General features: G+C 40.0%; 1 protein-coding gene across 2 annotated transcripts in view; it reads right to left on the reverse strand.

Annotated features, from left to right (window-relative positions):
- Nucleotides 1-11,189: 11,189 nt before the first annotated feature.
- LOC149962108 (sodium- and chloride-dependent taurine transporter-like) overlaps nucleotides 11,190-26,422 on the reverse strand; it is a 63,793-nt gene continuing 48,560 nt past the window's right edge. For both annotated transcript variants that reach the window (XM_090178482.1, XM_090178475.1), the window contains exons 3-12: nucleotides 20,918-21,185; nucleotides 19,992-20,124; nucleotides 18,066-18,200; nucleotides 16,932-17,035; nucleotides 16,626-16,863; nucleotides 15,742-15,879; nucleotides 15,565-15,667; nucleotides 14,103-14,203; nucleotides 13,768-13,938; nucleotides 11,190-11,425 (exon numbers count right to left, since the gene is read on the reverse strand). In XM_090178482.1, the coding sequence (XP_090034608.1) occupies nucleotides 11,333-11,425; nucleotides 13,768-13,938; nucleotides 14,103-14,203; nucleotides 15,565-15,667; nucleotides 15,742-15,879; nucleotides 16,626-16,863; nucleotides 16,932-17,035; nucleotides 18,066-18,200; nucleotides 19,992-20,124; nucleotides 20,918-21,185 (1,484 nt within the window). In that variant the 3' untranslated portion in view covers nucleotides 11,190-11,332. The remainder of the gene's footprint in view (nucleotides 11,426-13,767; nucleotides 13,939-14,102; nucleotides 14,204-15,564; nucleotides 15,668-15,741; nucleotides 15,880-16,625; nucleotides 16,864-16,931; nucleotides 17,036-18,065; nucleotides 18,201-19,991; nucleotides 20,125-20,917; nucleotides 21,186-26,422) is intronic.

Genomic DNA, 26,422 nt, shown 5'->3' on the forward strand with positions numbered 1-26,422 from the left:
TATGTAAATAAAAAGTTTTTTTGGAATCTCCATACGTTCGTATAGCTTCTGTCGGAGCTCTACAAAATTTGGTTAATGGTTCCTTGGTGCCCTACGCCAGGTTATATTGAGCCATTGAGGAACTACTTGACATAGTTTTTGGCCACGCGTACAAAAACCCAAACAACAACGGTCGCTATACTGCCCACAGCATTACATTGTTGTGGGGCGACCTTCGGCACTTCGCGCTTTTGTTTTTACAGTGCAGCACGGGATTGTTTATTTTAGCTGTTGTAATGTCATATGACTGTGTCCAGTTTCATACTTCATCTTAAACAGGACCAGCTATAAATACCCTTCATTTGATATTCCATTTTATATGCACCGGAACAAAAAAAACAAAAGTACCTATTGTTAAAAAATCCCTGTACTGTTCTAAACCAAACACCAGTGTTTCTTTCAGGTATCTCTACCGCCCGCCGGAGCTTCCCCTTTTTCCGACGCCACTGCCAGGCGTGCAGGGAGCGCTACGCTCGCCACGGGATACCGGCAGCCCCGAATGTCTGGGAAACCACCCCGAAGAAAAAGCCCGGTTCATACCGTTCTTTCTAAGCCGAAATCAAAACACCTAGCTGAAAGCCCAAATTTATTTAACTCGTTACTGTTTCTTCACATCTTCCATTTTATTTGTACCGTTCTAAGTCGAAATGAAAACACCTAGCGGAAGGCCCAGTTTGTACCGTTTGAACCGTTATGAAAACACCTAGCTGAAAGCCAAAATTTATTTAACCTGTAACCGTTTCTTCCACATATTTCATTTTATTTGTACTGTTCTAAACCGAAATTGAATTAGTGATGAATAAAGTAAGCACCATTCTTGCGTGGCTGGTTTGGAAGAATCATGGTAAATTCTGTTTACTTGATTCTCTGGTAACAATTAATAAATAAAATTATCCATCTACTTGAAGTCCCTCAACTTAAACAAGTACTATTCAAGAGAGGTAAAGATAAACTTCAGAAAATGGAAGAAGAATTTGCAGATTGCTCGTTGAACCCGATACTATACCAACTCAACCTCCCTCCCCTAAGGTTTTAAAGTTCAAAATAAGGAATTTAACGATTATTTAAAAGAGTATAGCTGAACCGTTGCGCCATGTTCGAAGTCAACACTCTTAAGTAGTGGCGTATTCTCAAAAGATGCAGTAAATAATTGTTTCTGCAAACGATATCCCTAAAACATACGACAAATGTAACTGAAAAAAAAATGCTTGGATTGTTAGTCATGCATGAATTCCTTGATGGAGTATATACCAGTAAACAATTACCACCCGGCAGTGGCGTAGGAATTAGGGGTACCGGCGTTCAATGTACCCCTCTTAAAATTTATTACGTTTAAGTGGGGCGCCAAATTCAATATTTAAACTGTACCCCCAGCTTGAAAGGGCTGACTTTCTTGCAAAGTCAGCAACCGATCTTTCAGAGGAGAAGGAAATGAAGCCAACAAAGTTGGTGATTAAAAGGTGGCTTAGCGAGGTGACGACTCAAAGGTAGCAGGAGTCGTGGGATGTGAGTGAGAAAGGCAAAGTAACTAAGAAGTACTTTCCTAAGGTCACAAGTAGTTTCAACACGAACTACTATTTGACACAAATCCTAAGTGAACATGGTAAGTTCCTACTATACCTGTTCAACTTGGGGCATATTGCATTGCCCAAATGCATATGCGGAGCTTTGGAAGCAGACTCAGAGCACTATGTTCGTAATTGTCCCAAAACGAACCATTTGATAAGAAGACCACTCCAAATGGATGGGCTTCGAAATCTGGAAAAACAAAACGATCAACGATCTAGAACGCGTAATGCGTTATATCGTTGTGAACTTTGACGAACTCACGAGTGAGTCGTGAGTAGGTGGTACAAGTGTACGAGTGTATACTTGTTTGTGTACGTCTTTTAGGAAGCGATTCCTAAATTTGTATACAGGTCGACGGCTCGACCAGGACAAATGATGAAAAACCCCTGTAATGCTTAGGCGGTGCACGGGGTATATAAATACTATAGTCCGATGTACCCCCAGCCAAGCCAACGACCGTGGGCTTAAGAGAGGGCAGAGCGGCGAAAAACTCGGTTCGATTAAAAGTTTGCGACAGAAGGTTCTGTCAAGAATGTATTTATTTATATTTAGGAAGAATGATTATGTTGCGACAATCGCCGGGCACGTTGAACGCCTTTCCCCCGTCTCGCGCGGGGGGAAAGACAAAACGTCACCGGCGTTTGATTTCCATCGCGTTAGGTGACGTAAATTTTAAGCAGCCAATGAAATACCGGGACTATTCGTTTTATTTAAAGCGGAGGAGCGTACTGGGGGGACCAACGGGTGGATTGAGAGAATACTAAAAACCGTCTTGACATAGACATTCTCCCTAGGTAGAAATAAATACATTCTTGGTTCTGTGGCGTTAATTTTTGCGTTATAGTTTCGGAAAGAATAATATTCCTCCAGTTGCGCCCCTAGGACCCGGGCTTTTTCCAGCGGAACATTAAACTAGCGAACATTTTGCCACACCATAGCCAATGGTTGCTGATGATAAAGTTGGCAAAAGTAATGTTACCAGGCTTAGCGTTTCACTCTGCGGAGAGTCAATGGTGGTAGTGTTAGTGGTTGCAAAAGTAATTAATCTGTGCGAATTTCTGAGAGAGTTGTTAAGTCATCTAGGGTGGATAATTCTGGTAGTCACCCGTGAGTTTAAAGCTCCCTTTCCGGTGAAGAGCCTGACAGTCTGTGAGAGCTTACAAATGGTTGTGGATAGATTTCCAGGACCAGGGCAAGAAGTCTGCTGCAACAGTGGAAAAGGGCGAGGAGAAATCCATCCAATTGGGGTTTCTGCAATCCCAATGGGGTAGAGAACTTTCATTGGACCGTTGAGAAAACGGCGGAAGTCCACGAATGTAGGGAGATGGTCACTCCCGTCTGTTGGTAGGGTACTCCACCGGCTGTTGGTGGCCAGTGCCGTGGGAAAGACCGTGAAAGCGAGGCAAGAGGGAGTTGTATTCAAATTCTTTTGAGTAATAGGCTTAAAACTTCGGTATGAAAAACAGTAAAATCATGATGGCTCGTTATAGCCAATCCCTAAGTAATTGGTGTAAGTACTTCCTATTGTGTTTGTATAACATATGCTAGATGGCACCACCATTTCCCGCTACATGTTTTTTATTAATTGTGTCCAAGGTTACATAAATAAACATTAAAGCTATATATACAAGAGAGGTAAAGATAATCTTCGGAAAATGGAAGAATAATTTAGCAGATTGCTCATTGAATCCGATACTACGCCAACTCAAACCCTCTCCCCCAAGGATTTAAAGTTCAAAATGAGGAATTTAATGATTATTTAAAAGTGTCAAGCTGAACCGTTGCGCCATGTATAAAGGGCTTCCTGGACAATAAACGACTTAGATGGAACTCTCTCTCACCTATCAGCATGGCTTGACTTTTGTATAATAATTGTAAGCAGTGCCCCCGCCATCAGTAGGCACAAGTAGGCACGTGCCTATGTTAAAAAAATTTAGGCCTATTTTAGGGGCCTCTAAAAGTTAAAAAAAATTGCCTCTGGGGCCTCCAAATGTGATTTTTAAATTTTATTTATTTTTAAAAATTGGTCATCTAGCCCCCTAAAAAAAGAACTCCCATTCAATTCCAATTTCCAAGAGTCCTAAATGGCCCTAACAAAACGTTTCCTTTTGAACCACCTATACTCGAAATCAATATTACTTGAGTACACAAACAAAGGCAGCGAACTCTGTGGTTTCTGCTTTTGGTAGTGTACTCTGTTAACATTGATATAGAGTATATGACAAAAGACTGGCCCGGGACGGGGAAGTCCGTCGTGCAAGGAAAGCAGCAAAAAAAAACCACCTGTTCGCCTCAGTGATAATTTAGCTCCAACCAACACAATAAACATAAGCTTAGTTTTTAGGAATTCTACAAAAGGGGGCATAAAGTGAGAAACTGGATTTCTTTAATACGACTTAAACCGTTGCAACGCTTAAAGGAAGGGAAATCCCAGCGGAGCTGAAGTCGAAGCGTAAAGCATCGTACCAGTCACTACTTTGAATAGAGAGCGTCCTGGGGATTATGGTTTTTTTCTTTTTTACTCCTTGTCCCTTTTGCGAAATCACGTGATATCAGTGACCACTGATCGTAGAGAAAGGACCTAGACCTTCGGTGGTCGGACTTGTCCCAGATAACGCGCGTTTCTTCATTTCGTTTTCTGCTCCTGAACAAACAGGTAGTTCTCAATTTCGATTCTCTCCCAGTCAAATTTTTTCTAAGTCTCTTCCGAGACTAACTTTGCCAATACAGCCTTTTTAAAGGCTATTTAGCTGTTTTAAGCTAATTTTTAAACAGCCTTTTTCAAGGCTAATTAACTATTCTAGAAAAAATATTCAAACCGCTTTTTTCAGGGCTTTGATATAGCTGGTATTATTAAAAAGTCTGTTTGAAGACTACATAGCTTTAACTAAGCTTTATTTTCTTAAACCTTTTTAAGGTTATTTCGCTATTAGTATATAATAGTAGCATTTTCAAATATGAGTACCAGAAAATTTTTATCTGGGTCCCAAAAATGAGAAAAATGGAAAAGGGAAGATAGTTTCGTTAGTAATCAGAAAGGTGCAATGGCACGTTTTTTGAAATCGTCGGCGCAAAGCCATAACTATAGTTCTGAGAAAAACCTAGTCAAAGAATTGGGAGAGGGTTTAGAATCCTTGGAGACTGATAACAGTCACTGTTTTAGTAATACTGCTGAAGTTCTTCCAAACGTCAGTACTGATATGGAAATGGAACTGACTCATGAAGGAGAAATTGCAGAAGTAGTTGCAAACCCCAACTCTAACCATGCACAAAATACATCAAACAACGTGTCCAATTCAAAATAAATGGGCTTACACGCGTTGAATAACTTGGATATTAGTCTAGATAAAGATTGCCTTCCAGTTCAGCCTAAACTAAATCCTTTTCCTAAAAGATTAATTGGCGGTAAAAATCGAGGTTTCAATTCTTCTTGGTATGACAAATATCAAATGATTGAATATTCAGTTGCAAAGGATGCAGTGTATTGTTTTTGTTGTCGTCATTTTTTAGGCAGTAGAAACACTGCATTTCTAAAGGGATTTTCGGCTTGGAAAAACATGGGGACACAATTCGAAGAACACTTCACTTCCAACAAATCTTCTCACCAACTAGCCTACCAAATGTACTTAGACTACATGGAATCCAAATCCCGTGGATCAATAGTTTGCCAGGTTAACGACCACCATAGACTAGACGTTATTAGAAACAGAGAGGTCCTATCTACACACGTGGAAGTGATTATTTTATGTGCCCAACAAGATTTAGCACTTCAGGGGAACACTTACACATCCGCCGACAATATTGGGAATAGGGGAAACTTTATTGCAATATTAGATATTTAAAAAAAAATGTCATGATTTAAAAGCAAGTTTAGTGAGAAAAATTATTGTTCATGAGGTCAACTACTATAGGGTAGTTTGGGCGCTTGCCCAACGTGTTTAGCTCCGGGGGTCCGAATTAAAACGTAATAATTAGATTACTTTGAAATTTAAAATTGTCAAAATTATTTTAAGCACTAAACAAGAGGCTGTTTTACACATCAATATTAATTTAATAAGTTAAAACACAACAATAAAACAGTTCAGCTTGAAATAGCGCGAAACTAGACAATGGCCACTGTAGTCTTCCCCCTTAACAATGGGGGAGACAAGCCTAAATAAGTAGTTGATGAATTTGGGTAAAGAGGTAATCGTAGGGTGGAATTCTTCGATTAAAAGTAAAGTTGGTAATATTTATTTGTAAATAATATACTTAATAATAAAAAATATATTAATTTAATAATAATAAAACTTTTATTAATTTAATAATAATAACCTTTTTATTAATTTAATAATGATAAAAATTTTATTAATTTAATAATAATAAATTTTTTATTAATTTAATAGAGATAACATTTTTATTAATTTAATAATAATAAAATTTTTATTAATTTAATAATAATAAAAATTTTATTGATTTAATAATAATAAAATTTTTAAATAATTATATACAATTTGGCTAGTTAAAGAACAACAAAAATTACAAAGGAGTTTTTTATGGGGGCCTCTTAATCACGCAGTGCCTACTCGCGAAAAAATCCTGGCGGGGCTACTGATTGTAAGTACTTGTAAACTTGACTATAGCTATTAACTTGTAAAAAGAGTTCCAAATAAATAGTTAATTGTAAATAACTGAGTATGTTCCATTGACTTCAAAGAAACTCTCAACGGAACACTTCTCAACCAAGGGAAGGTTCCCGTTGAGGTAGCAAGAAATAATTAGAGGCCCGGACATGAACGAGGGCAAAGCGTCAAGATGCAGTGCTGAAGTACAGTGCCAATCAAAGTTTTAAAACTATACAGTCTAAATGGGACTGAAAGAGATAATGCCAGCCTGCACACATTTCGAATTTTATGATTTAGGGTACATCATAAGTTAGATTTTTAGGTCCAGAATTCGAAAATTTGTATGTTATGGCACCTAAAACAAATATTTAGTTATGAAAATTAACTTTAAAATATTTATATTTTAATCACTTCGTCGCAATCTTACCCAATGTTGACGTCATAAATTGTTGCGGAGAGAAATAAATTTTGAAAGATTTCCTACCTAATAGGCGCTTCAATAAAACATATTCAAGGAAATTGCCAAGAAGTAATATTCCCGAGAGACAGGACTTGCAAGTTTCGGTTTATGTAATGCTTGTTGAAATAATTGAAACTTTTCACCTGCAAATAGAACACCGTGTCTTTGCTAAGCCTTTATAGAGTAGTAGCACTCCGTAGCTTTGGCCATGGCCGCCATTTTGGTCGCAAATTTTTTATCTATAGGAAAGAGCATGGGTGACGTACTAGTACGTCACAGTGCCATTACTCTATATGGTAAAAAAAGGTAACTGGTTAAAAGGAAACACATGTTGCATACCGTTCAGGTGGAAAGCTTCCATTATTTCAACAAGTACTTTATAAACTAACTTGTTGGCAATTTGCTTGAACATGTTGCGCGCTCTCTTCAAAAATAAAAACGCGCGCTCAATAACTTTAACAGTGCATCGTAAAATGGTAAGTCCTATTTTGCGGAAAGAATATTTTGCATATTTTTGCAAGTTGAAAACGCTACCTGTATTTGGTAAGTTAGTTTATTTTTCTAAATTACAGCAGTAAATACAAAAATTTAACCGTATAATGTTAGCGGCAGATGTAATTTTACGTTATAAAGCATAAAGTAAATTTTGTTAGTTTCTTAATTTGGAGGAAGAGGGTTATGTATTGGTAATTACGAGGTAAACCAGGGTACACGAAGGGGAAACCAAAAGCGAATGGACGAAACTACAGCAATGGTTAAAATGCCGTAGGCCACAAGATAATGGCTTAAAGCTTGCAATTTCATTGTCGCGTATCCTGCCTTTTCTAAAAATCTTGTGAACTGATTTAAATAAAGCAGCATTCATACCGTTTTCAATCCCTATTTTTGAATAAGGTATTTCGGGGTTAAGCAAATAATATTTATTGTTTAAATAAAAAATCATATTTTGTGGCTTCTAAAATTTAAAGAGCATTATGGTAAGCTGTCCATTTTATTGGACGATGCGTGTTAAAATGCATAGGTACATAAAATCCACTTTACTCATAAAACAACTACAAAAACATGCAGCCATTTTTTTGGTACTGAGTTATTATATTTTTTGTACTGTGCATAAAATTTGTGTTTAGGTAAGAAGAGCCCGAGACGAACCCACATTTGTTAACTTAGGAAAATTCAGCTCGAGACGAGACGAGGAAGAAAATGAAAAACAAATGAGACTGAGGTGAGTCCACATGGAAAATAAAACTTAAAACGAGTCCGAGACGAGCCGTTTCAAACCCTGAAATTTTACCTGAGTCTGAGCTGAGCCTTAGAATATTTTCCCGTAAATTGAGCCAGAGACGAGCACTTAAACGTTTCGGTAAAAATTTTGAGATGAGCCCGAGTCCAACTCGGGCCGTGCAGCTATGGGTAAAATAGTCCATAATAAAAAGGGACCAAAAAGCTAAACCCTAAACAAATTTGAAGAAATCAAATATTTACAATTAACTCGTACCAATAAGTCTTCAAGCAAACATAAAGACGCGAAATAAAATAGATCTACGAGTAAAAAACTATAGTTTCGGTTGAGCTTTGGTTAGGTGGCCGCCGCTAGCTTAGGCTCGGTAAGGTAAGATGGCTGCCGCAGGACTAAGCTAGGCAGATACCATTTTTTCATAAAAGTCGAATGGCCGAAAAGGTGCGATTCGTTGTTCGACTGGAAATATATTCCCAAGATAGTAATTCGACGAACGATATATTTCACCTGAAGAAAACATGAAAATCATTGGTATTTACAGCGCGACAGGACCTTAATCGTACGCTAGCAGTTCATGTGGATGCTAAACAAGGTTATTTAAAAAAAACTCACAAGCAACCCTTATTCAAGGAAAAATGGAAACCAGCGCTATTGGGGAAAAACTGCGCTAATGGTGAACTGCGTAAATGGTGAACTGCGTAAATGGTGAACTGCGTAAATGGTGAACTGCGCAAATGAGAAAACTGCGGAAATGGGAAAATTTGCGCAAATGGTAAACGGCGCTATTGAGGAACTGCGCTAATGCACAGCCGCGCAAATGGCCACTGCGCATAAGGACCCAAATCTAATTTTCTATTGAAGGAGGTGGATTTAGGGGTATGGTTTTAGGACTTATTCTCTAAGTAAGTAAGAAAGTCACGAAATTGACTAGTTCGCTCGACGCCAACTGTGCGGACAGATACTGGTGTAGGAAGAAAGATAATACAGAAGTTGCAGTACATGGTAGTGTATTACCACCCAGCTGAGAAGTTACACAGGCAGTACAGGGTTTGTGACTGCGACCATATTTCGAGGTATGCCTCAATAGGGGCAGTTGGTACATCGTAGAGGCTTGGATTTTATGGGAAGACACGAAAAATCTGATTAGAAGAGCCTAATTTCCTGGGATAAGTTACCACCTTTGAAGAAGAGATGTCACGCTTTGTTCGCACAAGCGTCGTCCTCCATGGAGTGTCAGCAAATCTACCTCGACCAGGATTCTGATTGGGATATGATTTTGAAGAGTGCATAAGTCAGAAATCATTATACGTTTGATTTCAAAGCTTTTATTTATACTAGATTGAATATTTAACGATTTATTACGAAAAAAACAGTCTAACAATATTTTAAACGATGTTTGATAAAAAATCTAGAAATAAAAGTTAAAACATGGCATCTAGGAGCAGCAAACACAAAACCCCACACAATGAGAACGCAACCCGATCGTGGATTTTCTTGCGTACGTTTTTCATTGACTAGACGCTTTAGCGCCTGCTGCCGTCGGAAGGGGAAAATTCGGAAATTGTCTTCCCCCCCCGCTAGTAAAACGTTCAGCGTAAAAGCTCGTGACGCTCGTCCAATGAAATTCGTACACAACCCTTCGTTAGCGTGTTTAAAGGCTAGCTGCGTTCTCCTTATTAGTTGCTCCTAGATGGCATAACGTGAAATTCGAAAAAAAACAATTGCGTTTTTAAATTATTTTAAAGTTTTAGGCTGTTGATGAAAATTAACATCTATAATTGCGTCACCACTGCGAAGGATCTTCTATTGTACCGTTCTTTTTGTCTTTAGCCAAGGAAAAACTTGTTTCTACGAGCGATACTCAAAAGACAATCAAAAACCAACTTTTCGGACTCAAACCAATAATTCGATGGTACCATGGTGGGTATAATGTTTAACCTAGTGAACCCATTCAAGATTCCATTTTACAAGCATGGAAATCGTAGAAACAACGCGTTTTTTAGCTTACCATATGGAATGTCCTCGGGATAACCATTCCAAGTACTTGGACGTATCAAGAGTACATAGAATTAGGGAACAGATTGAAGTCGTAACTCCTTCCACGGCTACAGTCATTTTCGAATCTTCAATCAGAGTGGCTACATAAATCCCACTTTAGTATTTTCCTGATGACACTACAGACAGATGATTAAGGGCGTAAAATCATGGTAGGTGGGGACGATGTTATCATACAGTGTTCTTATCTACTTCAATACGTTCTTGGACGATGCTTTAGAACCACGTACTATGCGCTTCCCTGATTTCCAAAAGCATCGCAGGTTCGGGAAACGGGGAAATCATGGGAACGTTTTCGTGATTTCGAACAAACTTTATATCGCTGCAGTTCATTTCCGACCAACTAGTGACTAAATTCAGGATTTGGTATTCTGCATTTTAATTTTTATTCGGGATTGTAACGTGTGGGACAAATTCAGTCCACTCGTCCACCTGATTAATCAGGGCGAGATACATGTGTAACGGCCACGCCAACGGGGGGATACGTGGGGACACCCGTGGCGGAAGTATTTCGACCACCCGTTGGGCGATTGGTGATCGTCCTCACACGGCCATCCACAAACTCTGCCTCCCAGACGCTTGGGATTACAGGAGTACGCCACTACTCCCGGCTCTGCATTTTTATTCCAAAACGAAACTAAAACTTAACCTTCACTTTTTGTCGTCAGCTACGTCGTCTCACGAAGTAATGAGGGCTAGATATAAGCAATTAGGTGATCTTAAAATTCATTTTGCGCGTGAAAATACGCCGCCATGTTGGGGTATAAAAGAAGATAAATAAGCCTGCTATACCTCAAAATGTAAAGGTACTGTAACGCGCAAATACATAATTTTTGAATAGGTCAATTTGATTATTTTCGAAGTAATAAGGGCTAGATTTAAACAATTTAGCATTTTTTATAAGTGGTTTTTTAATTTTTAAAAAAGCCGGTTTTTTCCCAAACCTGGAATGTGAGCAGAGTTCAGAGTTTCATCCCTCAAATAAATTACTTACGTAATCTTGTGGAAATAACAGTAAATAAGTCAGATATTGCCGTTCAGCTTACTGAATCTGATGAGATTAAATACAGCAGATCAGATCGGTGACGGTTACTTGGGATAGCGAATTGTATAGAATGTCAGCTCAGATTTCTGGTTTAATGGAACATAACCGCTATCTGAAAATTGCGACCTCAGTTGGGTGGTGGAAGTGTAACTTTATAAAATTAAAATGAGAGCCAAATAAAACGGTTTTAACAGAAATTTTATTTGGTTTCCGGTATTTCTCAAAAAATACAATACGCTAAACAGTAATTTTAAAAAATTCAACTATGTAAAAAATGATAATGTTAAAAACATGAGTAGCAAGTGGTTACGAATTTTAGTTATCTAAACTTTGGTCTGCTGCGTTAAGTCACCATTTGTGGTTATGGTTATTGGGTTTGAATTTTTCCATTGAGCCATAGTCAGTGATTTCCACCTCTGAAATTTATCAAAATTATCCTACCGTGAAAGCTTCTTTAGCCACGACAAGAATTTATTTATTTAGATCAGAAATTATATATGAACACACTTGGAATATCTGAAGAAGATTATAGTGACTTTTATGATTCTCATAGAAATGGGCTTGACTAGGCTAATTCCCAAGGCACCACCTTATGCTCAAGTCATCTAGCGACTCTTAATGCCTTTAAAATCTGGTGGCCGGGTTACAACTAAGCCGAAATTTTCTCTTAAAAATACGGGAATCTTCTTACATTCAACGCAGTTTAAACCCTAGCCGTTTCTCCAGACGCATTAGCCTCAATGTGTATTCAAATACAGTTTCTTATACAGGGTGTCCACTAAAAACCAAAAAATGATAAATAACTTTTTTTTGAAAATATTTCAAATTTCTATGGAGCATTCCTCGTGCAGGAGGACATTTACTAGTGTAAAATTGAATGACCTTGAACCATCTCGAGAACCGTTGGGTTTACGGACTTAGTTACATTTAGAAAGCTGTTGCTCGCCATGTTATTACTTCAAATAACTTTGATTTGACCAATCAGAAGCCGATAAATTGAAGTATAATGAATGCAGTGTTTGATAATAAAATAATCTGATTAGTTTTAATGTGACTAAATCAAATAAAAACTGAATAGTTTACAACGGTTCAATTGTGCCACCGTCGGCTACGATACATGCTTAAGCTCGTTTAACGACGGAGTTCAATAATTCTAAATCTTACAGAAATCAGGCTCAATTTATTAATCTTCAACTTCTCGGCTTCTGATTGGTAAAATTTGGTCCAATCAAAGTTATTTGAACTAATAAAATAGCGACCAACCATTTTCTAATTGGACCCCAATCCGTAAACCCAACTGTTCTCGAGATAGTTTTTGAATGACCTTGAAGACATGGTGGAAGGCGATTAAATTTTACACTAGTTAATGTACCCCTGCACGAGGAATGTTATATAGAAATTTTAAATAAATAAAAAAAATGTTTTTCGGTTATTTATCATTTTCCGTTTTTAGTGGACACCCTATATATACTTAGGCCTAAGTCATCAAGCAACTTTTGATTACGCCAATACACCATCTACCTGTAAGCTCATCCCCTTAATGGCAACTAGGAGCAGCAAACACCTCACCCCACACATGGAGAACGCTACCCGTCTAAAGTCGTGCATTTTCTTGCGTACAATTTTCATCGGTTAGACGCTTAGTGCCTGCGGCCGTAGGAAGGGGAAAGTTCGGAAATTGTCTTCTCCCCCCCCCCCGCCCGTAAGACGTTCAGCGTAAAGGCTTGTCCAATGAAATTCGTACACAACACTGCGTTAGCGTGTTTAAGGCTAGCTGCGACTGCTGCGTTCTCCTTGTGTTTGTTGCTCCTAGGTGGCAATCAAATCACCCTGGCATCTCATTGGTGCTTGTTCCGACGCCATTGAAGCATTGACCGGCGAAGATTTACTCTACCTCTAGTGCCTTGGGAACACTATACGCCCGTGGATCGTGTTATCGTTATCATTATCCCCAAGTATTAATAACAAAAATTTTGCCGTAAATGTAATAGGCGCTTCAATAAATGCCTCTCTCCTTTTCGTTCCTCCCCCACGCGCATGCGCGAGCCACTGAATAAAATAGCCACTTGTTTATGAGCTTTATTTGTTAAGCTAAAGTTGATATTTTTTTCTTTGATGAGGCGCTTGCGAAATTGAACGAGCCCTTCTATTCGCGACCGAAAACTATCGCTACGCCCCCTTTGTTTCGCCATTGAAAGCTAGATAGGTAGTGGCTAAAGCAGACGCTATTAGTTTTTCCTCATCGTTATTCGAAAATTTGACTTTATAAATAATGATACTTACATTTTGATATAATTTTTGCATTGTTGGCTTATATTTTGATAAGTTTAAGAAAAAACGTTCTTATGGCTTTTTAATTTGTCTGTAGCAGACGCCAGGAATCCATACCTCTACTAGGAATGCTTATTGCGTCAGATTTTCGTCTCTATGTGGCTGACGGTTTTTTTTTACTTCACTATGTTAACTTAGTGCGCGCAAAGGGAATTTTTCTCTCTCGTAGGCGGGGCCAAAGCCGTCAGGGTGATCTTACCATATGCGATACGCCAGGATAAGCATACGGAGTAGAGGTTTTTATTTCTGCAGACGCTAGATCATAAGCGCTACCTCGGACGGAGAAACTAGCGCCGTTTCGTTTCGGCCGCAAATAATGAAATATTAAGCAGCGCGCGATTTAAAATATAACGTATGTCCTGGCTCTTTGTATTACTACATCTAGGCAAATCACTGAACAGATTTTATTTAATCGTCAATTGCATACCTCTGAAAGTGTCCCGGATGCCATGATAAATTTGGCTACAGCGTAAATGGGAACAATGACCATGGACATGAGCGCCAGACACCAGCCAAAGTAGTTAGCCCACGTCGGGTATTCGTACGTGCGGTTGTACTTGATAGGTTGAAACGTGGCCAAACAAAATATAAATATGCCCTAAAGTGATACTTTCATGAATTTTGGGTTTTTTTAAGGCAGGTTATGACTCAAGAAAGTATTGAGGTTATCAGAAAATACGAAGCTGCAAGTCGAAGACGGTGCTATCCACAGTATTCTGCTAACCTCAAAATGTTCTTGGTTCAGTGTTATTAAATACATACGCATGTAACGATAGGGCACAGATATTTCCAGCATATGTAAAACCACGGTCCAATCCTGTATCCTAACATTTCTTCTATGTTATCGTAAAAACGGTCAGCACCTGTTAAATGAAGTTGAACATTTGTTCCATGTTCACTAATTACGTTGTAAGCAAAATAAGTACGGAACTTTAGATAAATACTTTACTAAGCATTGGCCCATTATATATAAGCGGGGGGGATGGGGCTGCGCAATCTCGAAGCTAGGGGGGGGGGGTGAGGCGGCGCAATCTCTAAGCCGTGGGGGGGGGGGGGGGGTGAGGCGGCGCAATCTCTAAGCCGTGGGGGGGGGGGGGGGGTGAGGCCGCGCAATCTCTAAGCCGGGGTGGGTGGGGTGAGGTGGCGCAATCTCTAAGCCGTGGGGGGGGGGGTGAGGCCGCGCAATCTCTAAGCCGGGTGGGGGGGTGAGGCAGCGCAATCTGTAAGCCGTGTGGGGGGTGAAGTGGCGCAATCTCTAAGGCTTTAGTCCCATTCGACCGAAATCCCATTCGACCGAAGGCGGTTTTTGAGGTGTCCCATTCGACCGAAATCCGCCGAAACGTGCGGTTTTTATGTGTCCCATTCGACGAACGCTTTTATGTGTCCCATTCGACCGAACGCTGCTATATAAATTGGCTTTTGCTATGTTTTCAATTTAGTTACTGAAGTCGTTTGCAATGGAGCGGATAGCTAATAAAGGAGGGTATTTATACATCAATAATAATTATTTATTCTGTCTTAATAAAAAGAAAGATACAACCAAAACTGAAATAGTAAACTTAACCAAATCTAACCGCGCAAACTCTAAGCCGGGGGGGGGGGGGTGAGGCCGCGCAAACTCTAAGCCTGGGAGGGTGAGGCGGCGCAATATCTAAGCCGTGGGGGGGGGGGTGAGGCCGCGCAATCTCTAAGCCAGGGGGGGGGTGAGGCAGCGCAATCTGTAAGCCGTGTGGGGGGTGAAGTGGCGCAATCTCTAAGGCTTTAGTCCCATTCGACCGAAATCCATTCGACCGAAGGCGGTTTTTGAGGTGTCCCATTCGACCGAAATCCGCCGAAACGTGCGGTTTTTATGTGTCCCATTCGACGAACGCTTTTATGTGTCCCATTCGACCGAACGCTGCTATATAAATTGGCTTTTGCTATGTTTTCAATTTAGTTACTGAAGTCGTTTGCAATGGAGCGGATAGCTAATAAAGGAGGGTATTTATACATCAATAATAATTATTTATTCTGTCTTAATAAAAAGAAAGATACAACCAAAACTGAAATAGTAAACTTAACCAAATCTAACCGCGCAAACTCTAAGCCGGGGGGGGGGGGTGAGGCCGCGCAAACTCTAAGCCTGGGAGGGTGAGGCGGCGCAATATCTTTACCCGGCTAGCAGCGTAATCTCTAAACGGGGGAGGGCAGTTTTAGCGGGAGTTTAAAAACGCGTTGCACTTACCGTAAACCCAAGCGACTATGACGCATTCTAGAAAACAGAACCATAGTAACGTAAATCCCGATGCTGCGTAGTAGTCAAAAAGTTGAAAAATGTACATTCCACCCTGTTTTTGGTATAATAATACCAATTTTAGTAAGAAATTTAGTGTAACGCCTTATTAAAACGGGTGATACTCGCATTCGTGACCATACAGAGTCCCAGTAAGAACGATAGGAAGCAAACAACAGCCACAAATATCTCGCGTCTGTAGCCTCGCCGTAGAATATGAGGCAATGCATCCACCACAGCCGTAATTACTCCTTCAACACCCACAAACTACGAGGAAAAACGGATTAGTAAAAGTGGAGTGGTATAGCACTGGAGCAAGGTCTTTTTACGGAGAGCTTAGCGCACTCCTTATGTCGCTTTGCGCCACCTAAAGCAAACTACACACAATAAATTATATAAATTTAATAGGCCTTTTTATAACTTGTTTTTATGTAGCTCATTCGTCACGAAATAGGTAGAAGTTCAGTTCAGTTCAATTCATGCCTAAAAACCGGGTGATTCGTCTAATTTACTCTTGTGCCTAGGGCTTTTCGTATTAAAAAGTCATCGATACGTCACCCGTGACTCAGCAGCAACATCAATAAGGCCAATGTTATTTCATAGAAAGGCCTATTAATTTACGGTACAATATAAATTCAAATTATTTTATCCTCTTAAGTGAAGTTTAGGACACTATATAAAAAAAAAGTAGATTTTATTTGGATTTCTCAACAACTCCCTCTTTTTCAGTTAAATAGAAGTTTGTTAAAAAAAATTAGACACCAATGATAGGCTCGATTAATTATCAAAACTAATAAAATTTATTTACTTTTATAACTCCGAAATAATTTTTTAAATAAATATGAATTTAAAATTAAGGCTATCTTTTACGTATTTAACCTAGATGGCGCTCATGTGCAATAACCCTCCAGTAGAAGCAGATTACGTGTTGCGCTTAGCTATATGACAGAGACCGGGAAGTGCTCTAACCTCTCCATAACAAGAACTGACTAGAGAGACTTAATCGACCTCACCTGGCTGTCCAAGCCCAAAAACATGATCACAACAAAAAACATCACAGCCCAAACTTGAGAGCCCTCCAACTCCGAGATGGCCCTGGGATAGGTGATGAACACCAAACCAGGGCCCGAAGTGGCCACGTCCTTCACGGCCACTCCCATCTGATGGGCCATGTGACCCAGAACTGAAAACACGGCGAATCCGGCGTAAACGCTGGTGCCGCTGTTACAAGCTGATATTATTATGCATTGTCTACAAGAAATTTCATAAAAATACTCGTTAAGATTTTTGATATATTTTCTAAATTTGGATTTTAATACTTATAAAAATCATTATGAAAGTCATTATAGCTGCCCAACGCCGTCATGCAGCCTAGCGCCACGGCGTAAGAGTAGAATATTTGCGTCCCAGCGTCAATCCACACCTATTTATAAAGACATGGATCATGATTAAATTTCACATTCTATAAAAGTGAGGAGACTCTTTACAGTCTATATGCACTGTCTCCTATTTTCTCGGTGCATCTCCTTATAGCACCTTCTATAGAAATTAATTCCGGTTTTAAAAGTGCGCGTGACTTAATTTATAGCATCACTGAGGTCACAGATGCTAGTTAATTTGGCGGGCTCGAATGTAAATAAGATTTAATTCGTGTCGCTAATGTACTCATTTAGACTACAGCAGCATAATTATTCCCTGCATGTAGAAATGTTTCTTTCATACAGATGGGGTAAAGATAGTTTCATCCACTGGTATTTAAAACCATGATACGGTAATCAGAGCCCTCTATTTCTTAATGTTTAGTATTTTTTCATCCTACAACGCGACATAACTAATGATAACTTGTCCTGGAAATTTGGCATACGTAATCATGATCTAGGCAATTTATCGGTTTGAGTAAAATATATTTTGTTTGGCTTCTTTTACGTCATATATTCAAGATTTCGTGTTTTCGGGTTAATTGAAAGAGGAAGTTTGTCTGCTAAAATTCACATTTTCTATTTAGAATAACTTATAAAATAATTAATATTTTAATATGAAATTTTTACAGTCTTGACAACTATACATAATCTAAAAAAATATTAATTTTTGGGTTCAAGTAGACTTTAACATGGGTAACTATAATAAAAGGTTTGATTTTTAAATACGCGAAGTATTTCTAGATGGCGCCACTAAACTGAAATTTAGATTTTCTTAAAGTATATCTAAACAGTTAAAATTGTAATTTTAGTCACGTTTTTAACGTCGATTGTTACTTATAACTGGACATAAAACCTTGCTGAAAATATTTTTTTTAATAATTGACCTTTAACCTTTAAATTTGTTACATCAATATTATAAGTAAATAAATTGAACCCCGAAAAGCTTTCCGCTATATGTTCGTTTCGCTGTAAGAAGATAAGGAATCTGTCTGTTCTTGCGGATTTCGTGAAGGAAAAAATAATTTTTGGTACCTGGGCTTCGGCTAATTTTGAGAAGTCTGGTTTGAGGTAAAACACGATTCCTTCCGCCGCCCCAGGCAAGGTGACGCCTCGGATCAGCAGCACTGTCAGGATGATGTACGGGAAGACGGCGGTGAAATAGACGACCTGCAATCAAGTGTTGTATACAGATATAAATGTTGCTCTTTACCAGAACATAGCGGCTTAAGGAGCTCCTTATCATTTTGGTAGGGGTATACGATAAAACCTTATTCTTTTGGTAGCGCAACACGCGATCAGGCCCATTTCTACCATTGGTCTAGGTAGGACTAAGCCCTAAGGCACCGCACTCCGGTGGGGAACCGTCTCGCCATTTGTATTTTTTGATAATTTAGTTCTAAAGTATTCAATAAAGACCCCGATATTCCTTGTCCGAGGGAGGCGGGCGCCCAATATTCCTAGACCGAGGGGGGCGGGCGCCCAATATTCCTGGACCGAGGGGGGCGGGCGCCCAATATTCCTGGACCGAGGGGGGCGGGCGCCCAATATTCCTGGACCGAGGGGGGCGGGCGCCCAATATTCCTAGACCGAGGGGGGCGGGCGCCCAATATTCCTAGACCGAGGGGGGCGGGCGCCCAATATTCCTAGACCGAGGGGGGGCCTCCCGATATTACTAGACCGAGGGGGGGGGGGCCTCCCGATATTACTAGACCGAGGGGGGGGCCTCCCGATATTACTAGACCGAGGGGGGGGCCTCCCGATATTACTAGACCGAGGGGGGGGGGGCCTCCCGATATTACTAGACCGAGGGGGGGGGGGCTCCCGATATTACTAGACCGAGGGGGGGGGGCTCCCGATATTACTAGACCGAGGGGGGGGGCCTCCCGATATTACTAGACCGAGGGGGGGCCTCCCGATATTACTAGACCGAGGGGGGGCCTCCCGATATTACTAGACCGAGGGGGGGCCTCCCGATATTACTAGACCGAGGGGGGGGGGCCTCCCGATATTACTAGACCGAGGGGGGGGGCCTCCCGATATTACTAGACCGAGGGGGGGGCCTCCCGATATTACTAGACCGAGGGGGGGGGGCTCCCGATATTACTAGACCGAGGGGGGGCCTCCCGATATTACTAGACCGAGGGGGGGCCTCCCGATATTACTAGACCGAGGGGGGAGCCTCCCGATATTACTAGACCGAGGGGGGAGCCTCCCGATATTACTAGACCGAGGGGGGGGCCTCCCGCTATTACTAGACCGAGGGGGGGGGCCTCCCGCTATTACTAGACCGAGGGGGGGGCCTCCCGCTATTACTAGACCGAGGGGGGGGGCCTCCCGCTATTACTAGACCGAGGGGGGGGCCTCCCGCTATTACTAGACCGAGGGGGGGCCTCCCGCTATTACTAGACCGAGGGGGGGGCCTCCCGCTATTACTATACCGAGGGGGGGGCCTCCCGCTATTACTAGACCGAGGGGGGGGGCCTCCCGCTATTACTAGACCGAGGGGGGGGGGGCCTCCCGCTATTACTATACCGAGGGGGGGCGCCCGATATAATAATAATCAGCTAGGCTAATACCCAAGGCACCACCTTAGGCCTAAGTCGTCAAGCGACTTTTGAAGCCTTTAATTCAGGTGGCCGGGTTACAATGCGTAGGAGGGTGGTGGCAAGCCCTGTATGCCACGCGATCGAGCCAACAGCTCCCTACACTAACTATTACCGTTAACCTCAACAAGTTTTTATGGAAGGGGAAACCGAAGAACTCGGGGGAAAACTCCTTAAACCAGTGGAGAGAGAACTTGCAAACTCAACGCAGAAGGAGTTGTTCCGAGTTTTCACCCAGTGCCACAAGCTGGGATCGAACCCGGCTCCTCTTGCTGCGAGGCGAAAGTGCTAACCACTCTGCCACCCCACTACCGAGGTCTGAAGAAGTTAGTAACTGAAAAGACATATTGCTTACTTTTCCCGAAGTTTTGACACCCTTGCAAATGCAGAAATAGCACAGAATCCACACAATTAATAAACTGATAGCTAATTCCGTTCGGATGCCACCTTGATCTTCTATTCCAGGAGATATTTCTAAGACCTTGCGCCTAGGATATCAGAATGGGTATTTGGGGGGAAATATACATTTTAATTCGTGCATCCTTTATCTGAATATCATAAAAGAACATAATAATGCTTATATCCAAAGATGTGTACATTATGAAATAATGCACTATAGGGTGGTTCGGGCTGGCTTTTAAAATAATCAAAGATGGCGCTACAGTTTACAATACTATGTTACTATATCGTTGCTATATTTCAAACCGCTATTTTCAGCTCTTTCGAACGAGTACTTACAACCATTTATAAACACCCATTTGTTTTATAGAATAAAGATGGCGCCACTAAAGCTAACTTTAAAGTACATGTTGTCGGTATTCGTTCGAAAGGTAATTTGACGCCGAATCCGATACTGTTACGCCTTCAAGATTTAATATTATACTTGTTACGCAAAATTCGAATAAAATCTACTCCAGGTCGAATCACCCCGTAAAATCTGCAAGATCGTAAAATATTAATTTATAACCATCCAAAAGGCAATGAACTATACCAATAGTCAAAAGCAGATACGTTTGCAGCAATGGCAACCACTGAGGCTGTAAAAACTGAAAAACACATTTTATCCCATAGCAACCCGTGTTAACAAATCTAAATCTAAGAGAGAAGCGTAGGCACCTCTAAATTCTTTAATCTATCGCAAGATTTATAAAAAAATCGCCCTATTTTGTCAGTGCTGCACTCTAAATTTGACGTATAGTATAGAGCTTGAAACCTGATTGGCGGTGATAACGGTTCGGGCTCTCTGATTGGTCGAGAGCCCGGGGATAGGTGGGGACGTACTCCCAAAATTCTACTACGGGGTCCACCCAGTAGGAAGCTCCGGTCGTGTTGGCGACGCTGATCATGGTCGTTAGGTTGCCCTCAGTGTAGTTGGTGGGGTACTCTTCGCCGGAACGTTTGATAAAACAGCGTTCCGTGTTCCAGTCGTTGTCGCAACTGGACCATGGCGCCGAGAATGAGTAGTAAAGGTACACTCCTGCCCAGCTTAGGACGATGATGTAGTAGATGTTTAGTAGGAAACATACTACGGTTGTCCCATAGCCGATGCCTGCAAAGAATTAAAATGTCGGGTGCTTCGTTAACTTTAAAACCCTAAAAGTTTGTCACTTAGTTCATATTTTAAATCGCGGCTTTATAAACGGTCCCTTGAAATTTGAAATTGAAATGACCGCTTTATAAACGGTCCCTTAAAGGAGAACTGTCACCACCCTAAAATTGGTTAAAAACCATTTAAATGGATAGAAGACGTCCGAAAATGGTTATACAAAAATTTCATGTTAATATTGCCAGTATGTGATTTATTATAAGCAACCAAATTTTGTGTTTGATCCCCCCCGACTGGAGAATCTCAGAACCGCTTGGTTGAACCTACCTACAGCGCCATCTCGTGAACGAAATATTTTTTCTTCGGTTTTCTCGTTTTTCGGTTGGAACTCTCGTCTGCTACGATATTCTCCTTGGCTTTTTAACCTAGTTATATTGGTAGATTTAGTTGATCGTGTTTTTAATATGCCTTACACGCCGCCCTTTCTAAAATTTTGGCCGCTTCATTCTTTTGGCGCTGCACGTAGGTTGAACTGCGATTTCTGAAATTTTTGAAGCCGTTTGATGTAGGTTGCGGGAAAAGTAGCGTAACTTTTTAAATACTTTTCCAATATTTATAAAATTTAAAGGGACATAATTATTAATATATTTTCTATATTTATGTTAAAAAAACCCGAAAATTTTGGTTTTGGTGGCAGTTCTCCTTTAAGCTTGCCATTGAAATGGTGGTTTTATAAAATGTTCCTTAAAACTTGAAATAGAAAAGGTAACTTTATAAACGATCCCTTAAAACTTGAAATTTTAAGGGAACTTTGTTTATTTGAAATTGAGACTAACTTTCTAAATGATCCCTTAAATTTTTAAATTGAAATGAGAGCTTTATAAACCGACCCTTATAGCTTCAGAAATAGTCCTTTAAAATATGTTTAACTACAGCCTTAAGAAAGTGTCTCTTAAAGGTGCACACAATTGTTTGGAAAAATCAGTCAGAATTTCAAGTAGCTTCTCCCCTTCCGTCATGTGACTCGGATATTCGTTTTCCCAAAACACTATTCTGTAGCTCCACCCTCAAAATACAAAAGTTTGTGGACCTTTAAATTTAAAGCCTGTACTTTTGAAATGGTCCCTTAAATTAAACACATTTTCCATAATAGTCAGACCCTTAAAGGAAATATAACCTGCCTGCAAAGCAATCTTTATGGAAGACCCCTTCAATTTTTTCAAATTACAATATACAGTGGCGCGAAACATTTTTAAGCCAAAGGCAAGAGCGGCCAGAGCTGGAAACGTTGGTGTTCGACACAAAATATCCGAGGTTATATTCCCTTTAAGAATCGGTCCCTTAAAACATGCATTTTCCCTTACTAACGCCACTTAAATATTTATCAAAGCTGCATCGAAATTTCCGTAATGATACTTTAAGATTTAACTGCGTAGATTCAGTTATATGAACTATTTAGTATCAGCTATTTAAAATTCAAGAGATATTAATTCACCATCGGCACTGTTCGGCAGCCCAATTTTTAAAACGCAAATTACTTTTTAATACTCTAATTAAGGAGTATTTAGTTTAACTATTTGAAAAAGTCCGAAGTCTCGACAGGCGATAAATTAAATGGAACAATTAAACGGTGTAATTTAAAAATATTCCTGACAGGGAGGTCATATGAGACCAAGGTTGTCCCCCAATTAAATTTTATGGCGTCGCAAAACTTAAAAATTATTGAGGGACTATCATTTTATCTTGATTATTTTGTAGGGTACATGTACGTTTTTTAACCCGAATTGTATTACCCCCTACAAATTGGTAATCTTTCTACCATTTTCGTTTTTGACGACATGCCCCCGGGGTGCACAAGTTTTATTTTTACAACCCTTTTATTCAATTATTGTTATAATTATTTGCAAACTGTGAAATGTAAATTCCTTAAAAATTTTAGTTGGGATGTTCTTTTTAAAAGCAGGAGCTATATTTTATCACGATTTTACCAACGAGGTGCTCAGTTTAAAGAAAATTAACCAACGAGGTGCTCAATTTAACAAACATTTTCCAACGAGGCATTGGCGTAGCCAGGGGGGTGGGCACATGCCCCCCCCCGGAAACGTATGGACGTACGTACAAATATTTTTTTTTAACTATTTTTCCATGGCAAAACAAAAACAAAATCCTGCAACGAGGTGCTCAATTGACCAATTAAGCGCTACCTTTATCGATACTTGACCAATTAAGTACTAAATTCTGTGAAAAATTCACTGAGAAGGGCTAAATTCTGTACTGACCAACGAGGTACTACACTGTATAAAAAACTGACCAACGAGGTACTACACTGTATAAAAACTGACCAATGAGGTTCTAATATGAAGGGAATATAAACCAACGAGATAAAGAAAACATGTATTTAATTTTGTAAAAATAACCCGACTATTTTTAAAATCCGATTAACATTTCTCGTTTGAATAATCGTCCACTTTTAAGCGCAAAGTACGCTAGTATACCGAACGTTAAAAATAACGTTGCAAGAATTAGTCGCAACGATCTAAATATACGTTGAAGAGGCGTCTAAATGTGCCCTTCAAATCGAGCAGATATTGCAAATACGAGAGTGGATCTTCAATGTAAACGTAAATGTTATATTTAGCGTCCCATTTCAACCCGGCGCGATCGCCGAAAACTGCACCCTAGTTATTACTGTACACTTGGCTGAGAAAACTACCTAGGGGCCTACACCTGAAAACGCGAAATTGTTACGTTCGTTTTTTCGCTCCGCTTTTTGACTTTGGCTGGCGTCATTATTTTTAGATTGCAATGATTTCCCAGCGTGCCAAAAATAAGAGTCTTTTTTTTTTAAGATATTTAATGGAGGTGTCTTTACTTTAACCTTCACCTAAAATTGGACTCAAAAATTCGGGGTTGGTGCCGCGCTGAGTTTGTAAACATTTGGATTATAATTGTTAGTGAAAAAGCAGGTAGTTATGAGGCGCAGAATTACGAAATTGTTTGGGGTAATGGGGATTCGAAGTTCAAAGTTGTTTTAAGGTATGAAGAGGTCTCGAAATTCTAAATGAGGCTTCGTAATTAAAACTACTTTTGGGGTAATGAGGCTTCGTAATACAAAATTGGCTTTGGGGTAATGAGGCTTCGTAATTAAAAATTGGCTTTGGGGTAATGAGGCTTCGTAATACAAAATTGGCTTTGGGGTAATGAGGCTTCGTAATTAAAAATTGGTTTTGGGGTAATGAGGCTTCGTAATACAAAATTGGCTTTGGGGTAATGAGGCTTCGTAATACAAAATTGGCTTTGGGGTAATGAGGCTTCGTAATACAAAATTGGCTTTGGGGTAATGAGGCTTCGTAATTAAAAATTGGCTTTGGGGTAATGAGGCTTCGTAATTAAAAATTGGCTTTGGGGTAATGAGGCTTCGTAATTAAAAATTGGTTTTGGGGTAATGAGGCTTCGTAATACAAAATTGGCTTTGGGGTAATGAGGCTTCGTAATACAAAATTGGCTTTGGGGTAATGAGGCTTCGTAATACAAAATTGGCTTTGGGGTAATGAGGCTTCGTAATTAAAAATTGGCTTTGGGGTAATGAGGCTTCGTAATTAAAAATTGGCTTTGGGGTAATGAGGCTTCGTAATTAAAAATTGGTTTTGGGGTAATGAGGCTTCGTAATACAAAATTGGCTTTGGGGTAATGAGGCTTCGTAATACAAAATTGGCTTTGGGGTAATGAGGCTTCGTAATACAAAATTGGCTTTGGGGTAATGAGGCTTCGTAATTAAAAATTGGCTTTGGGGTAATGAGGCTTCGTAATTAAAAATTGGTTTTGGGGTAATGAGGCTTCGTAATACAAAATTGGCTTTGGGGTAGGGCCCTGCGAATCGGTCCTATTCGAAAATTACGAATATCGAATCGAATATTGAATCGAATGTAAAAAGTACCCGAATCGAATATTTATGAATTCGGAATAATCGAATACGAATCGAATCCTCGAGCTACGAAATGTTTTCTTCGAATTGAATTTCGAACCGGCAGTGAATTTCGAAGCGCGAATCGAATCATCCAATAATTCGGTAACGAATCGAATCGAATCTTATCAAACGTGCTTACGTCATTTATTGATTTAAAAAAAATATACTAGAGTAATGTTTACTGTTTCAGAGTCTTCTTTTTAACTGCCAAGTTTATCATTTGAGTCTTTACAACCCCCACAAAATACAAATTTATTTTGTAGGTCGCAACCTACCGGTTTATGAAAAAACCTCAATTAAAAATGATTTTTTTAATGCTGGCAAGTCGCCATTGAAATTGTGAATCGCGTAACACAATTGTAAGGCTATAGCTATATCACTCGTAATTATGTCGACAGTGAAGATATATTTTATTCAAAGTGGTAATGAGCATCGTTGTAAGTCTTGTCAACAGACGTTATCGTCCCAATCTAGTGGGACAACATCTCATTTATGGAGCCATTTGTTAAGAAAACACCCAGAGCAATACAAGGAAGCGAAAAAAGAATCGGCTAAAAAAGACGTTTCGCCATTGGCAAAATATCCAGAAAAACGTCCACTGTGTCTACCTTCAACTTCAAGTGAAATGCAAAGAAAGAAAACCAAGACATTGCCACTTGAACACAAAGAAAAATATGATAAAGCCGTTCTGAACTACGTCGTCGCTGACGGTAGACCTTTTGAAGCTGTCGCTGGTTCCGGTTTTAATCAATTGTGTGCCGAACTAACTAACAACCATTACAGTCCCCCACATCCTACAACCCTGTCTCGAAGACTAGAGGACATGAGAATGGACCTGGAAAAGAAACTGCAGTTAACGCTGAAAAGTCATGTTGATATTTCACGCATATCTATAACTTTCGATCACTGGAAAAGCAAAAACGGCAGTAACTATTTGGTAATTACTGGTCATTACATATGCGAGCAGGATTGGTCATTGTACTCCAAATGCCTATCAGTGTCAAACTTAGAAATTCGCGACGCAGACCATACTTCGGCGGCTACGGAAAATATTATAAGGAAACAACTTGACCTCTACAATATACCCTTGTCTCAAGTTTTTTACGCTACAACAGACACGACTAACTCCATGCCTTGTACTGCTAGACTTTTGGGAGTAAAATGGCTAGGTTGTGTCGCTCACAAACTACAACTTTCGATTAACGGGGCGTTGGCTGTTCAAATAATGATAAAACATTTGATTAAGCATGCTCATCGAATTGGTGCTTTCTTT

The sequence above is a fragment of the Leiobunum rupestre genome, chromosome 1 (genome assembly GCF_980474605.1).
Source record: "Leiobunum rupestre chromosome 1, qqLeiRupe1.1.hap1, whole genome shotgun sequence".
Taxonomy (NCBI): Eukaryota; Metazoa; Arthropoda; class Arachnida; order Opiliones; family Sclerosomatidae; genus Leiobunum; species Leiobunum rupestre.